This window comes from Dendronephthya gigantea, unplaced genomic scaffold, assembly GCF_004324835.1.
Source record: "Dendronephthya gigantea isolate DGI-Jeju-01 unplaced genomic scaffold, DenGig_1.0 000015F, whole genome shotgun sequence".
In the NCBI taxonomy this organism is placed as follows: Eukaryota; Metazoa; Cnidaria; class Anthozoa; order Malacalcyonacea; family Nephtheidae; genus Dendronephthya; species Dendronephthya gigantea.
The window spans coordinates 2,764,530-2,780,454 of record NW_021163025.1 but is presented as its reverse complement, the minus strand read 5'-3'; the positions used below and the strand labels follow the sequence as shown (position 1 = coordinate 2,780,454).

Genomic DNA, 15,925 nt, shown 5'->3' with positions numbered 1-15,925 from the left:
CGTCGTATATTTATGAGAAAGTAAATCCTTCAGTTCCGTGTCTTATAGCAATTAATAACTTTTCTTTCAAGTCTTTTTTACTATCATATTTTGGAAGCTTTAGTAGATTAAAACAGGTTGAAGCTGTTGGGATCTAAATGGGGTCCAAGTTTACACGTGTTATTGCGGAGATTTTCATAGCTGAAGATAATGTCGTGTAATTGAGGCAATGAAACTGTGATTTAGTTAAAACACGAGCGGTCTTGCTGGACGAAGAAGATATAAACGTCCAGGGCGGAGATAACGAAAAACATACGATATAATAAAAAAGAAATTTTACCTTGTTGTATTCCGACTTCATTGTAATATGAAACATCGTTTTACCACCAAGACCCTAGAGAGGAAAGAATATACGATCTAAATACAACTGCATGATCAACCTCGCAATCACAATAAAATAATGTCCATTTTCTCAGTACTGAAGAGCAAAATCTTTCTGCTTTTGATAATATCTGATAATGCTAAACTCTGTTTCTACCTCCAACTGAGCAAATCCTCCGGCTGGCAGACAGGGTGATCCAGTGCTAAATTTCAGCAACAACGCTCTCTCCTCTTCCTTCAAATCCTTCACAACTTCCCAGAACCATTTTATTTCGTCGAAAATGCTTGATGCGTTGCTTGGCGTGTACTGCAGAAATAACAATTTGGGTCACGACACGAATTAACAACGAACAATATTAAAATAAAGGTTCATATACTGTAGCTGTATATTTTGATATACAGTAGCAACATAGGTTGATATAGAAGATATTCAGGTTCATATGTATACGATGCTAACCACAGTGTTTTCCTGCCAATCTTCAACAATAATTCTCCCAATTCCGTTGATCAACAGTGAAAACTCGTCAGCAGTAAACAGGCTGAAGAGTGGCATTGGTATCACCTTATTAAGAAAAAATGTTTAATTTGAATTGATTTTTTAATATTACCAGGCCTGAACACCATATTAAATTACTTATTAAAAGTCATGAATTTCCTTCTATATTGTAACACACACCTCAAAAAGACCTTCACATAATGCGTCTATTTCTTTCTTCATCAAATCTGTCAGTTTATACCGAGAAACCAAGTTAACATATTCAACCTAAGACGAGAAATATTTTATGAACTAAAATACAGCAAAAAAAAGATACAGCAAAAAAGTGACTACGAGCTTGAATCTTGGAAGATCAGGCAGACAAACCAGATTTTTTTTAAAACGACCACAAACCTTGTTTGTTTCATTCAAGAATTCCTCATTCCTTTCCTTCGGGAACAAATCCAACGTTGTTACTCGTCCATTCCAGGGATTCGATACATCAAGAGTACATGGTAACATTAGGTCTTCAACGTCATCACTTTCAAGAACAAATGTTACTAAGTCAGGGCTTCCACTTGCAAGGAAATTTCCCTGCAAAAGGAAATTTTGGCTTTTTCAAGGAAAAAGGCAAGGAAATAAAATTGAGGAGGAAATGGCCAGGAAATTTTAGCCTGGGCAAGGAAATTGCAAGGAAATCTTGAAAATTGTTTATATTAGACTTAAAATTGAATAAAAAATAATAAGCTTGCAAAGATTTGGTTCTTGAAGTACTTCCGGGAGGGGGGCTTAAAACTTGGCTAACCAAGGTATAGACTTCATGTAAGCCGAGCTAAAAATCTCCCTGCATAAAATGAGGAATACAGAAAGTAGTGGCTGCGGATCGAAACTTCGTATTTCAGAATTGCTTTTCTAAGTTGTTTGATATATTATTATATGTTATTATATTCACTAATAAAACTGTTTCATGTGTATATAAGGATGTCTTTTTAAAGATTCAACATTGCTATATGATGCAATTATTACCTAGTAAAATTTCTACCCTAAAATTTCTCGGGGGTTTCTAGCCCTCAGCCCCCCCCCAATACTCTACGCCTATGTTAACACTATCAAAATTTCTGTGGTTAATTTAATAAAAAGTTACAAATTTTTTGGATGAATTTTGGAAGTATTTTTGTATATGGAATATATTTCAGATGTATCACTTAAAAAAATATTGTTTATTTTGTCACTGAGAAAAATTTGTTCGATTAAGGCCGCTATTTGCAAGGAATTTGCAAGGAAATTTGGAAATTTTGGCAAGGAAATATTTTTGGAAAAAAGGATTTTTTAGCATCTCAAAAGGAAATTTGGAAAATCAATTGTGGAAGCACTGTACTAAGTTTTTATGAAGTTCAAAATCAAATGAACTGAGGTCGTCAGGATGACTTAATTGAACACCAAGAATCTATAAGAAGAAAATATTGTTAAACATAAAATACCTATTATTACTATTATAATGATATCCAATTTTAAATAATAATCTTAGAATGAGATATACATGTATAGGAAACGTCCAGCTTACCTGTTTCACGATGGGTTTGCACAAATTCAAATTAATAAAAAAACCTTCACAGATTGCTGTTCCAATTATTTTCCCCAGGAATTTTATTTGTGAAAAATTCTTTTTCAGTTTTTCATCAATATGTCTGCTAAATTCTCTCTTCTTATCTTCCTTCATCTTATCTTCAATATCGCTTATGTCTAACTGACCAATGATTTCGTCTCCCTTTTCATCCATATATTCTGACCAGGGACAAGAAGGAACCTCGATGGAATCTTGTTCTGCTTCTACCATTGTCTCCGCAGTACACGATTGTTCGTTGGATCCTCCGAGGTCCTCACTCATATCTTGTGATCCACTTGATTGGCCTGCATTTCTACTACTGAGAGATACTGTAACGTCCTCAACTATACCTTGGGATCCATTGATCACCGTAGTTATATTTGTATCGCTACGTCGACCAGAGGGTATATCTTCACTCTTTGATCTCTCAGCCAAATACGAATTAGGAAGAAAACTAGAAATGACCAAAAGATGAAATCACCTTGTCTAGCTTAAAAAAGAGTTACAAAATCCATTAGCTAAAATAAAGACATGATGTTTAATCATTTTTGGTCACACACAACACCCTTGTGAAATGGAGACGATGTGTTGGAGCAATGTTCTTTATTAATAAATACCTGTACTGGTTATCATCTGTCAGGTGAAATATTTGATGGCAGGAATTAACAATGTCCTTGCTGATGTTCACAAAGAACTCTCTTTTTGGACCCGTACACATTCCTAAAAAAAAAGGGGGCCAGGTTAGATATAAGTGCCGTCAGCTGGTGTTTATCTAAGGCGTCTCTCTGTGGAAGGAAACAGTTTACCTTCTTCATTATTAAACCTGACGTGAAGACTACAGTTTCTCAAACGATTACCGCTGTACGAGTTTAGAACCTTCATGGCACTTTCGAAGACGGCTTCCCGGTCGACACATACTGAAATACTTTCAGGATAATTTTTTCTAGAATATCACAAATAAAAAGTGAGTATCGCATGTGCGAGTTTGAGGGGGCGTCTTTGGGTGCAAGCAACGGGGAGAATCTCATCATAACTTCAGTATCTTTGCTGTCATAAAAGATGGACAAACCTGGTAGTTTTCAACTTTCGTTGAAACCATTTCAACTTATTGTCATAATCCAACAAGGCTCTCCACGTCTTTTGAAACAATCCACGGTCATACTGGTCAAGAAAGTCTGGATTACGGCGAATAAAGTCATTAAAAACCCGGTAGTAAGCATCTTGGTTAGCCAGGGCAATAAGAACATCTCTAACCACCTTAAGTAAGATAAATCAAAGGTCTCAATGAGACGACTCACGGATGCATGAATAGAGGATTAATTCCTGGCTAGTAGACTAACCAGATAAACAAGTTTTTAATACTAAGCGTGCAAAGCAGGTTGGTCAAGCTAATGGCATTAAAGAATGCGAGACCATTAGCAATGACTCCCTGGTACTCCTAGGGAGCACAGATGAAATGGGCACAGGTACCCATTTTAGCCTTGCAGTAACATACCAAAAATTGAGTGTAGTGTAAAAGGGGCTCAAGTTAATTATATTATACCTTAAAATTTCTCTCTTTGCCAGCTCCTGATGTTTGTCTCCTCAATAAATCTCCCAGGACAAAAATTTGTTTAGGATTTGGCTCCATGAGAGACAGAACACAGCTCTCTTGGGCAGCAAAATTTGCATACAGCAATGGAGGCCACCCAGACGAGTCTAAACAGTCAACTTGATGACCATACTGGAGCAATAATTGTACAGTGTTTGTGTCACCACTAATGGCAGCCAGATGAAGACTGGTAGTACCATGATGGTCCTGAGAATATATTAACCAATATGGATAAACACAATTGGGTTGTTTTATAAAATAACGAGGTTATAATGCTAGAACGACAGGTGTGATATCATATATCAAGTGTTAAATATTACCCCATAATATCACCCCAGTCGTAGCACTTGGTCACTTACTTTACATGAAAGTGAGGCTCCTGTTTCCAGCAATGCTTTGACACAGTCATGATCACCACTCTGAGCAGCATACATCAATGGTGTAAAACCTATGGAAGTAATTAGGGATTAGGGAAGTAATATATTGCATCCCTGGAGATATTCAAAATCGTAGGTATTGTTAAATACTGCAGACAACAACTATATGTAGTAGGAGTAAAATAAATAAAAGAAATGGCAAGAAATAAAGTACCAAAGTACAAAATTCACCTGAATTATCAGCAAAATCAATTTCATATTTCAAAGTTGTCTCTAACAACATATTAAGAAAACAAGATCTCCTTTCTTTTAGCTCAGAGGACTGAACAACAAGGTGTAGAAAGTTTCCTCCATTTCTGCCTTCAACATCATCCACTGAGGAACCATTATGTAACAAAAACTCAGCACACTACAGATTGAAAAAAAACATTCAACAGATGTACAATTGCTGGGTGTAATTGTGCATTCCCATTTGATTGAGAACGCAAAAATTTTACACCTAAATGGGCTATTAAATTCTCCTGGTTTATATCATACTAACCTGAGGATGGCCAGCAAGAACAGCAGCCACAAGAGGGGTAAAACCGTGATCATCTTTTCTGCTCATTAACTTGAAAAGTAACTTTTCATCATGTTCAGATAATATCTTCATACAACGAACCAAATCCCCATCTCCAGCCACATCACAGTTCAAGTCTGGAAACTTACTCTTTCCATATACAACAAAGTGTAACAAATTAAAGTTGAAATTATCCTCATATAACTTGTTCAATTCATGTAAATCTGTATCTTCCAATAGCAGTTTAAGACAGTTGCTATGACCAGTAAGTATACCATAGGAAATAGGCTGTAAAGAGTAAGTATCTCTGGCAAGTTTATCAGCATTTTCTCTCAATAAAAGTTCAGTAATTTCAGCTGAACCGGATATAATAGCAACATGTAACAATGAACGTCTTTTTGGACCAAGATCATGAAGAACCATAGGATTTGCATTCAGTGCAGACTTGACACTTTCAATGTCCCCTTCCCTGATAGACTTGCATGTTTCTAACACAATTGAGTCCAAAACAGTCTCATCAGCACTGTCATCTGACTCAGCTGGAATGCAAATTCTGTGAAAATTATTTGATTTCTCTTCTGTTAACTTTGACATTTTGTAGTCTTCTAGATTATAAAATTTTGTACAAAATTCAGCCACGTTATCATCAGCATCAGAGTAAAGCTCATCATCTACAATAAACTCTTCATCAGATTCATACTCTACAAAATCTCTAGAATTAATCACAGATAGATTTTCTTCTTCTGATGTATCACCATCATGCAGTAATCTTACCATGCTACCATGGCTTGTATTGCCCAAATTCATCTTCATATTCTTTCGCTCAACATTCTCTTTATTTCTTTTTGCATTAAGTCTTGCCAAGAGCACTGTTTCCTTTTCTTTCTTGGCACTTTTTGCTCTCTTTGGTAACTTACGATTTGGTTGATTATCACTGTCTGATGAATCAAATCTGTGTGAAACCTGCCTTTTACTTGGTTGTAACTTGATGGATATATCATCCTCAGAACTACTACCACATTTATCACTCTTTCTCATCCTTGTTTTGCCACCAGCTCTGTTGGTAGTGATTTCAGCTTCTTCTTCAGAACTTGATTGTATTGATCTTAATCTTCTAGATTTCCTTCTTGTTCTTGTATTGGAAGAATCAGCATCAATCTTCTCATCATCAGATTCAATTTCATCATCTAGCTTAAGATAACTACTTTCATCATTTGAACTCAATTCTTTTTCCTTTATTTTCTTCTTTTTCACCCTATACCTCCTGCCTTTGCTTCTGACAGTCTTTCCTCTTTTATTTGATCTTTCAGACTTCTTGGAAGGTGTTTCATCTGAATCTTCAATAAAACTAGACATACTGTCATCACTTTCAAAAACGTTGTTCCTATCAGCCACATATCTGTTCGTTCTAAAAATAAAGCAATAAAGAGTGTAGAGGTTCAGGTTCTAAAAGTCCCAATCAATAGACATGCACACTATGTTAGGTTTGTTGTGGTCTGACTTTATATAAACAATAACTGAAATGTTGACCAGTACTCAGCTAACAATGTTTCAACTTACCCCTTGACAAAATCGTTAACCAAACGTTTTGGCTGCAAACTTATACTCTCATACTTTATTGTTTTATCCACATAAATGTTATCCAAGATTTCACTACGACTTGGTAATTTCAAATTACGTCGTTCTGACTTCGTTCTAAGCCGCTCTGAACTTCGATGTGTTGTTTCGCTGAAGACATCTTTCTCTGGTGTTTTTTGTATATCTTTTTTCTCATCGTCTTCGCTTAGATTGGCCCTGAATCCGCCACTACTTTGAGCGTCCATTATATCAGATTTAGGGAACCTAACGTTACACTGTATCAGGTTTCGCGCTCAAATTTGGTGGGTTATAGAAATTAGCAGGGGGAGAGGAACGTTAGAGGGGCGAGGAACGTTAGAGGGGCGAGGGGGTATTGATTAGGTAAAACAAACAAAAATAGTGCACGTCAATTTGGTTTTTCGTATTAAAAATATCAAGATGGTCCACAAAAAAATTCTCCTGGGGCCAGTTGTTCAAAGCCATAGTTTGACTAATCACTGAGATCATAGACAATCCAAAAGACATGGATTGTCTATGCTGAGATCAATGAAGATCTACTGTATCCAATGACAATTACATCAAAAAATTTAATTAAAGTTTTGAATATTGTGTTTGATGAGCAACCATATCTCTTGAAATATCCTTTACACAGTCACATCCTATGGAAGAAATACAATTAGCTTTTTCACCAAACAAAAATTTGTCTAATTAGTTTATTGTGTGTCAGAAAGTTCCTGTCGTCACAGAGAGTATATTGATTGTCCTTATTAAGTCTAAAAAAGTCATACCTACAAGGCCCATTGCTAATTTAAATTCATCTTTGAATATCTGCAAAAGTTTACTCACACCTGCTTCACCCTATAAAAAAGTGAAATAAAATTAATGTGTTGAAGTAAAACATGTCATTTCTTTAAGATCATTTGATGTTTACCTGATAAGAAAGTCCCCATAAGATAGGTCTTCCAACAAAGACAGCTCTTGCACCAAGAGCTAAAGCTTTAAAAGCATCTGTGCCAAACCTCACGCCACCATCTAAATACACCTCACACTTTCCATCAACTGCAGATACTACTTCAGGCAAGGCTTCAATCTTAAACATAAACGACATGGACGTAAATCGTACAGGTTAATAGAAGAATAGTGAAAGCTGCCTCTTAATGTTTTTTATCTGGTAGAAATTAATAGAGGTTTATTGGAGAGATAAGTATTTCCTCTTACAGTGGCAGGAACACCATCAAGCTGTCGTCCACCATGATTTGAGACTAGGATACCATCAACACCATGTTGAACAGCTAATCGTGCATCTTCTGCTGTCAAAATGCCTTTCAAAACAATTGGCAACTTTGTCACAGATCTTAACCATGGAATAAACTCCCACTTAAAGATGAATTGATTGAGAATTATAAGAAGCGTTCCTTCCAGAATCTTTATCATCTTTGCTACCAGTTGCATAAATCCTCTCTAAATTGGCAAATGTCAGATGAGGAGGTAAAGAAAATTTATTGCGGATTTCACCATACCTTTGTCCATACAAAGGTGTATCTACTGTCACAGCAATAGCTTTAAAACCTGAACTTTCAGCTCTTTTAATCAAGTCTAGTGTAACACTTGGATCTTTATAGATATACAGTTGTAACCATTTCAAGCCAGATGATGCTTCAGCAACTTCTTCAATTTTTGATGTGGAATAAAAACTCAGCATCATACATGTACCAGCTTGAACGACAGCTGGAAGAGATTTAAAGCATCAATTTGATTTACAATATCACACAACTACAATATCAACAATGAACCTGCTTGAATGACAGCTACCATCAATGTTACAAATTGACTTATGATGTGTGTGTTGATTATGATGTGTTTGAAAGTAGAAGCTGACCGTGTGCGTAAACAATGCAGTTGAAGACTGATTATAAACAGATTTCTGGGCTGCCTATGGTGTTGCCTATGGTTTGATAGCAAACCTCTTGCTGTAGCTATTTCTCCATCAGGATGTGCCAACTTGTGTGTGCCAGTTGCAGCAACACAAATTGGAAAATCAATTTTTTCTCCAAGAATTGTGGTCGACATATCAATATTCGAGACATCTTTAAGAATACGTGGACGTAATTTAAGTCTGTCAAATATAAACATCTACATTAGTAACAGTATTTAATACAGCACAAAGTGTTTTAATACAGCATCAAAGGACCAGTTGTTCAAAAGACGATCATCTTTTTTACGTCCATTTTTTCATCGCTTGTCCATAAAAGGTGAATATTTTTTCCATGGGTATTTTCATTTTGCAAAGCATTGAAACGAGCGACGGTTGCTTTTAAGGTTTTACCAAATTAATATATAAAAGTAAAGCTGGTGTTCCACTAGCGATATTTTCTGGGCAATTAACTGTGGGTTAATTACAAACATTTAACATTGATACCTATCAAAGGCCAATCTGTTTTCTCTTAAAGTAATTAATTCGTTTGCTCCTGAACTATAATAATCCCAAACATCCTCTGAAAGAAACGCTTTGGCATGACGCTCAAAATCAGAAATACAAACTGGTTCACTATTATAGACCAGACTTGCACCCTGATCAGCCATTTTAAATATCTGATCGTGCACCAACTAATTGCATTTCTAATGAAATTCTATCTCAGTGTTATTTAAACTTGAGTACACAGATGATTAAGAAAAATATTTCCTTTAAAAAAAAAAGGAGAAAAAGCAAGTGAGAAGCAAGAGATTCTTCAGTCTTTTTATTTCTCAGCATTAATCAGAATAAATCTAATGAAGAAATGTCTATGGAAGAGGCTGGATCCACTGACAGCCCCAGATTGTTTTATATGCATCTTCTTCCATAACTCCTGAAATATGATAGGGGCTTGAATCCAGCTTAACAGAGGCCCTTAACAAATGAAATAAGTTTAGCAACCCCTGTGGGAGGTAAATATTTCATATTTAATATCTGTCTGGTCTTCATAGAAGATGTTGATTTCAGAAATGATCAAAGTTTTGCATATTGTGTTTGATGAGCAACCAGGTTTCTTGAAATATCCTTCACACAGTCACATCCTATATAGGAAAAAGAGATCTAATCAACCCAACTTACCCAAAATTATTTACCCAGTTCTTTCCCAAGTTTTTCACTTGTTAGAAAATTCTAGTTGGTCTCCTCTTAAAAAGTCATACCTACAAGGCCCATGGCTAATTTAAATTCATCTTTGAATATCTGCAAAAGTTTAGTCACACCTGCTTCACCCTATAAAAAAGTGAAATAAAATTAAATGTTCAAGTAAAACATGTCATTTCTTTAAGATCATTTAATGTTTACCTGATAAGAAAGTCCCCATAAGATAGGTCTTCCAACAAAGACAGCTCTTGCACCAAGAGCTAAAGCTTTAAGAGCATCTGTGCCAAACCTGACACCTCCATCTAAATACACCTCACACTTTCCATCAACTGCAGACACTACTTCAGGCAAGGCTTCAATCTGAAACATGAGCAAAAAATGGTGTAGCGAAAGCTACCTCTTAATGTTTTTTATCTGGTAGAAATTAATAGAGGTTTATTGGAGAGATAAGTATTTCCTCTTACAGTGGCAGGAACACCATCAAGTTGTCGTGCACCATGATTTGAGACTAGGATACCATCAACACCATGTTGAACAGCCAATTGTGCATCTTCTGTGTCAAAATGCCTTTCAAAACAATTGGCAACTTTGTCACAGATCTTAACCATGGAATAAACTCCCATGTTAAAGATGAATTGATTAAAGAATTAACAAAAGTTGCCAGACCAGAATCTTTATCACTCTTGACACCAGTTGCATAACTCTGCTTGTAGTTTGCTAATGTTAGATGAGGAGGTAAAGAAAATTTATTGCGGGCATCACCATACCTACGTCCAAGGAGAGGTGTATCTACCGTCACAGCAATAGCTTTAAAACCTGAACTTTCAGCTCTTCTAATCAAGTCTAGTGTAACACTTGGATCTTTATAGACATACAGTTGTAACCATTTCAAGCCAGATGATGCTTCAGCAACTTCTTCAATTCTTGATGTTGACCAAGAACTCAGCATCACACATGTACCAGCTTGAACAACAGCTGGAAGAGATTTTAGAAATTGACTTGAAGTGTGTGTTGACATGTTTGATAAAAGAACAGCCTAACAGTCTCTCAAAAACAAACCTCTTGCTGTAGCTATTTCTCCATCAGGATGTGCCAACTTCTGCATGGCAGTTGCAGCAACACAAATTGGAAAGTCAATTTTTTCTCCAAGAATTGTGGTCGACATATCGATATTCGAGACATCTTTCAGAATACGTGGACGTAATTTAAGTCTGTCAAATAACATGTGCATTAGTAACAGTAAAATTATAATTGCATTGCAATTTAGCTAACATTGATACCTTTCAAAAGCCTGTCTGTTTTCCCTCAAAGTAATTCCTTCGTTTGCTCCAGAACTATAATAATCCCAAGCATTCTTTGGGAGAAATGCTCTGGCATAATTTTCAAAATCGGAAATACAAACTGGTTCACTAACAGCTATAGAATTCAGATTTGCATCGTGATCCGCCATTTTGCATCGCGCACAGTCTGGGAAGTCTGGGGCTAGTATCAGTGAAGAGGCTGAAAGTCCGAAGACCAGACTTGGAAATCATTTCAAAACGGATGGAGGAAACGTTGCAATTCTCGCTAGAACAGTTCTATTTACTTTATGACTTCGAGTAACAACCAGAACGTTTCCATTTTTTGTGTATGCATGTTAGAATTTTAAATGTATTTGTGATAAATATTTTTCTGAGAGATCGTTAATTCAGAGGGTGTGACTCTATGGCTATGACTTCGCTTGGTCTTTCTCTAACAACATCATCTTTCAGCATTGTGATACAAAATATGTTGGTCTATTCTGAGCCATCGCTGCATTCTGTTCCTCGATATTATCACCTTGTTCACTGTCAATATTTACTTCGTTAACTATATCTAGTTCATGCTCTTCTTCAATACTGCTACCAAGATGACTGTCATACAAGGCTGCACCTGCACACCGCACTTTGTTGTTACCAGAGGTGTTGTACAAGGATGCTGCTGGTGATACACTCGGCGTTGTACTGCGGGAGCTACTGAGGTCACAATTATCCAATACTTGAAGTAACTCGTTTTGTGTCGGTCCGCCCATGTTGTCTGAAAGAGTGAATAAAACACTTACTATCACCCTATTCTACCATCTATACACGAAGAATGAATAGTGAAATATAATATCTACCTGTCTGTCTATTTGCTTGTTGTAGTGCAGAAGATAGATCCCACATCTAAACATTCCAAAGAAAATGTAAAGACAGAGAACTGAGAGAAGAGTACTCGCATTAATGTAGTGAAAACTTTGTGTCTGACCTGTATGCAGCCATTAGAATGGCCAGTGAACAGATATCTCCGCGGTCTTGTACCCATACCACTTGAACCCTCACATTCATTGACACAATATGAGATGATCATGCTGCCATCAACTGATCTTATGGTGCAAACACGTTTACCAGTTGATACAAGTCTGATAAACAAGTGATCAGAATCTGGAACAACTTTTTGAACAAAGATTTGTTGATCATCCCGTTCACCAAACGGACCTAAAAAAACGTACAATTTGCAAATTGAATGTTTGCTTCACATTACAGGAAAGTTACATTGGCAACTTTGCTGCGATTTTCGTTTTTCTGATGCAAACGAAAAAAGCTGTAATCGCAAATCTTTGCACCAAATTTTGTAATCATAAAGCTGAATAAGTTTTTCCATAAATATTTTCTGTATCTTTTGAATTAAACCAAGGGAGAAACTCACGAAAAACTTACGTATATATTATTAGCCGGCATTTACCTATCATATTTCCTGACGCAGAGCTTGGATGATGCTCAGATCGCTCTAATGAAACCACTTTATATGAAGCAAGAGGAGTGGAGCCAGGTTGCGTTGATAACATTCCTCGAAATCTCGTCACGTTCCACGTACGAACATGATTGTAATCAGAGCAAACTGCGACAGAAAAAATAAGCAAATAGTTTAGTAAACTGCGAACTTGTTGCTGGGTTTAGAAAGTCTTCCATAGCCTTGTTGCATGTAAGGTTTCACAACGTTTTAAAAGTCTATTGCATTGAACAACTGATTTTACGAAAATACCTGATATCAAGTGTTTTTCACTCAACATAACTTTTATGACGGGAGAACGATGTACAGTATAAGTTTGAAACAACTGTGGACCATGTCCAGCGGCATACACCGTCTCTGGATGTTGAACAATGATTCGCACCACCCCCGAGTCGGTACCATATGCTATCTCAATCCAGTTACCACCACTGATACCTATCAATATGTAAAAATTGATGATCCTCAATAATTCCTTGAAGTAACGTAACTAGGCCTGTGGAAATAAGCAAATTGACATAACTGCTGAGCAACCACTATTCTCAGTCAATTATTTTAAGATACCTACATGACTTTGGAGTGAGATAGACACTCAATGCAGTGACTTTATCACCAGCAGGATCTCGATAGAGTTCAGTCACCAATAAATCATTGTCTTTCATTCTGAGGGGAAATTTCTCCATGTCTGTTAAAATAAAATGGGCTAAATTAACAAGATTATCCTTAGGGACATTGAGCAAACTTCTTTTGCCATTCTCCTATCTGAAGGAGTCAACATACCAATGTAATAAATAGATCCATTATCACATCCCAGCAGGAGCAACGTTCCTCCAGTATCATAACTTGATATAGGAATTACCACTTCTTGTACCTTCAATATAATGAAAATTTTCACAATCTTATCAGTGCATTAATGGTTGATAAAAAACATACAACAAATGTCAGTCAGTTGAGGTATGGCAAAATATGAATGCAGTTGCATTCCTTCAGCACTATGATGTTGAACATGGTATATCAGCTCTGACCTGCCAATGCCTTGGCATTCTTGAATTCCAAATACCAACTTTTCCAGTGTAACTTAGAGCAACAACTTGACTGCCAACAAAGAACAGCGCATCAATTTGTATACCAAGATCAAATTTTCCTGAAATATGAAAATAATATTTGAAAAAAAATGAATGATGAGAAATGGTCCAATCAAACCTCAATAAATACCAGGCATACCTATAGCAGTGCCTTGTGTGCAGTTCCAGAGTTGAAATTTACTTCCTGTTTAGAAAAAAACCAAAGATACTGTACTGTGTTCATGGTAATGACTGTGGTATAACAACCAATAACTATTAACTTTTGTTGAAACATGAAATTCTGACCTGATGAAGCAGCAACCAATTTATCCCCCCATTGTCCAACCACACGTGTGTTAAGTGCAAGATGCTCAACTGTCTCTTCAAGAAAGGGACTGGTAAAGACTTGTTCTCTTGAACCTTTGTGATCGGTAAGTCTAAATAACAAGAACAATTGGTATAACAACTGCCTAAATAGACAAAACATGTCGCAATGTTTTGACCTGAGGGCCTTCGTCAGGAGAGCTACTAATTCTCCTGACAAAGGAGAGTTACTAACTCTCCTGACGAAGGTCCTCAGGTCGAAACGTCGAGAAGTGTTTTGTCTATATTTAGGCAGTTGTTATACCACATTTGATGCTAAGTTGTTTGAAGACACTGCCATGCTGCTCCTTGGTTACATTTGAACTACTTTGTTTGATAATCAATGAATCTCAACTTACTGAAAACAACACACGCATCTTGGATAAGCAACAGCTAACCAGTTGTGATGACCCGTTAACACTTGAACTCTGTGAAGATCTTAAGAAATATGAAGTGAAGAGACAACTATAGCTTGCATTATTTCATATTTTAAAAAGAAACTCTCTTGAATACCTCCCAATTTCTCTATGCCATCACATTTTGTCTCCTGGTCATCGGATGAGGTACTAAGCTTGTCACTGCAACCTACTAGTTTGAAGTATATCTTCGCAGGAATTCCTGGTAGTTCTAAAATCAAAGAATACTCATTTATATATTTTTGTTTTGTTACTATAATATATTTCAAAATATCAATAAGTCACCTGCAGTGTGTAGATATCCATGAAAATACACATTTCCACATTTTGAACCACTGATATCTTCACAGAGAGTGAGGCGTTTTACTAAATTTCCAGACAAAAATATTATTGAATAGAAAATCCAAAAATCAGAAAAAAATCTGGCAAATATGGTGGACATACCAAGCGGTGTTATTCCATAAAATTCAGCTTCATGCTTTACAACCTTCAAGTCCAAACCCCTTTGTTGGAAAAAAAGCCCATTAGGCAACAAACAAAACACCAACCACTGACCATTGGATAGATGAGAGCAAAATATCAGACACAACTTGCATACCTTAAATCAAGTTCCTTGGTTCTCAAAAAGTTCAAAATTGGAACAAAGGCATCTGGATCACGGTCAATAAAAACCTTTGGGAGCAATGATATTGGATTGAATGATTTTAAGAGTTTTCACCAGCAACAAAGTGAGCATTTATGATACTTACTGCTCCTGTCTCATCCTTTATTGATTCAATTCTTCCACTAAGCAAACTATTGAATGATATATTGATTGCATTAGTTTCAGATATTATCAATAAATTATTAATTGGATAGAAAATATATTATTGACCTGGAGAAGAATGAGTCAGGTATCCACATTAAAGTTTGTGTCGATGTGGAAAATCTAAACAAAATACACACAATGCTTCTTTAACATGAGCAAATTTGTTGAACAAGTTTTGAAAGTTGAATACATAACATGTTGATGTTAATAACATTCAGTTTTAATCGACACCTGAATTAACTTACCTCCTTCCCCCAACATTCAGTCTGACAATTTCTCCGCTCATATCTTGCTATATAAATACCGAAAACTTCAAGCTTCTGTACAAGGCAATGCTCTTCAAGTTAAAGTTGACTGTTTTTCCTCAAATAACATTTCCAGGCAAAAACAAAATCCCCGTTGCGACATTTTCTGATATTAAACGTCGTGTAAGGTCAATATTAGGTCTCGTTGTCGCAATTTGAGGGTAACAATTTGACAACTTTATGACGTTATGCAACTGCGTTAGAACAAATAACCTCGATACGTGATTTTTTTCCGCCTGAACGTATACCCAAGTACGAAAATACGTTCAAACGGAAATACCAAATTGTGAAAATGACGTGAAGCATATTCCGCAGTGCCAGTGGTAGCGCAATGATTCATTTTAATTCCTTCTTCTTCCGTATTAAATTGTGACTAATTGTCCAGTACAGAAACACGATTACTACAACCAGTTTGCATTTTTTATCTTCGAGACCAAGTTAGTTTAGAGCCCTGATATGCGTGTCTAAATATTCAATATTTTATTGTTTTGACGAGTGTGTCGCTGTCACGGATGAATAATTCT

At 36.3% G+C, this 15,925-nt stretch overlaps 3 protein-coding genes and 1 pseudogene across 3 annotated transcripts; all 4 read right to left on the bottom strand.

Moving 5' to 3' along the window:
- Positions 1-7: 7 nt before the first annotated feature.
- On the bottom strand, positions 8-6,814 carry LOC114519985. The gene is made up of 16 exons (XM_028540179.1): positions 6,529-6,814; positions 4,951-6,376; positions 4,641-4,818; positions 4,392-4,480; positions 3,985-4,239; positions 3,511-3,698; positions 3,248-3,384; positions 3,059-3,161; positions 2,400-2,895; positions 2,217-2,282; positions 1,250-1,399; positions 1,037-1,123; positions 818-922; positions 518-667; positions 320-373; positions 8-133 (listed from the first exon to the last, which is right to left on the bottom strand). Exons 1-16 carry the CDS (start codon positions 6,789-6,791, stop codon positions 11-13), a joined length of 3,870 nt encoding a protein of 1,289 aa, XP_028395980.1. The 5' UTR covers positions 6,792-6,814; the 3' UTR covers positions 8-10.
- Positions 6,815-7,114: 300 nt separating this feature from the next.
- On the bottom strand, positions 7,115-9,156 carry LOC114519989 (annotated as a pseudogene).
- A 107-nt stretch (positions 9,157-9,263) lies between these two features.
- LOC114519988 (hydroxyacid oxidase 1-like) lies at positions 9,264-11,108 on the bottom strand. The gene is given in 7 exon segments (XM_028540184.1): positions 9,264-9,600; positions 9,718-9,787; positions 9,860-10,018; positions 10,123-10,214; positions 10,217-10,633; positions 10,718-10,869; positions 10,939-11,108. Coding segments are annotated over 7 exon segments (1,128 nt in total). The 3' UTR covers positions 9,264-9,532.
- Positions 11,109-11,120: 12 nt separating this feature from the next.
- Positions 11,121-15,840, bottom strand: LOC114519987 (BTB/POZ domain-containing protein KCTD3-like). The gene is made up of 18 exons (XM_028540183.1): positions 15,342-15,840; positions 15,163-15,216; positions 15,038-15,083; positions 14,887-14,960; positions 14,733-14,791; positions 14,574-14,654; positions 14,386-14,499; positions 14,232-14,310; positions 13,816-13,946; positions 13,670-13,714; positions 13,471-13,589; positions 13,226-13,316; positions 13,014-13,130; positions 12,701-12,883; positions 12,401-12,556; positions 11,924-12,153; positions 11,796-11,841; positions 11,121-11,713 (listed from the first exon to the last, which is right to left on the bottom strand). Exons 1-18 carry the CDS (start codon positions 15,380-15,382, stop codon positions 11,406-11,408), a joined length of 1,974 nt encoding a protein of 657 aa, XP_028395984.1. The 5' UTR covers positions 15,383-15,840; the 3' UTR covers positions 11,121-11,405.
- Positions 15,841-15,925: the final 85 nt, after the last annotated feature.

Bases quoted from the DNA above. Each gene is read 5' to 3' on its own strand.
- LOC114519985 (XM_028540179.1), bottom strand. From the start codon at position 6,791: ATGGACGCTCAAAGTAGTGGCGGATTCAGGGCCAATCTAAGCGAAGAC. The intron at 6,377-6,528 runs GTAAGTTGAAAC...CTTTATTTTTAG, and splicing joins GTTAACGATTTTGTCAAGGG to AACGAACAGATATGTGGCTG. The intron at 4,240-4,391 runs GTAAGTGACCAA...ATATATTCTCAG, and splicing joins GAGCCTCACTTTCATGTAAA to GACCATCATGGTACTACCAG.
- LOC114519987 (XM_028540183.1), bottom strand. From the start codon at position 15,382: ATGAGCGGAGAAATTGTCAGACTGAATGTTGGGGGAAGGAG. The intron at 13,131-13,225 runs GTATGTTGACTC...TTATTTTAACAG, and splicing joins TGGATCTATTTATTACATTG to ACATGGAGAAATTTCCCCTC. The intron at 12,884-13,013 runs GTAGGTATCTTA...ACATATTGATAG, and splicing joins CTATCTCACTCCAAAGTCAT to GTATCAGTGGTGGTAACTGG.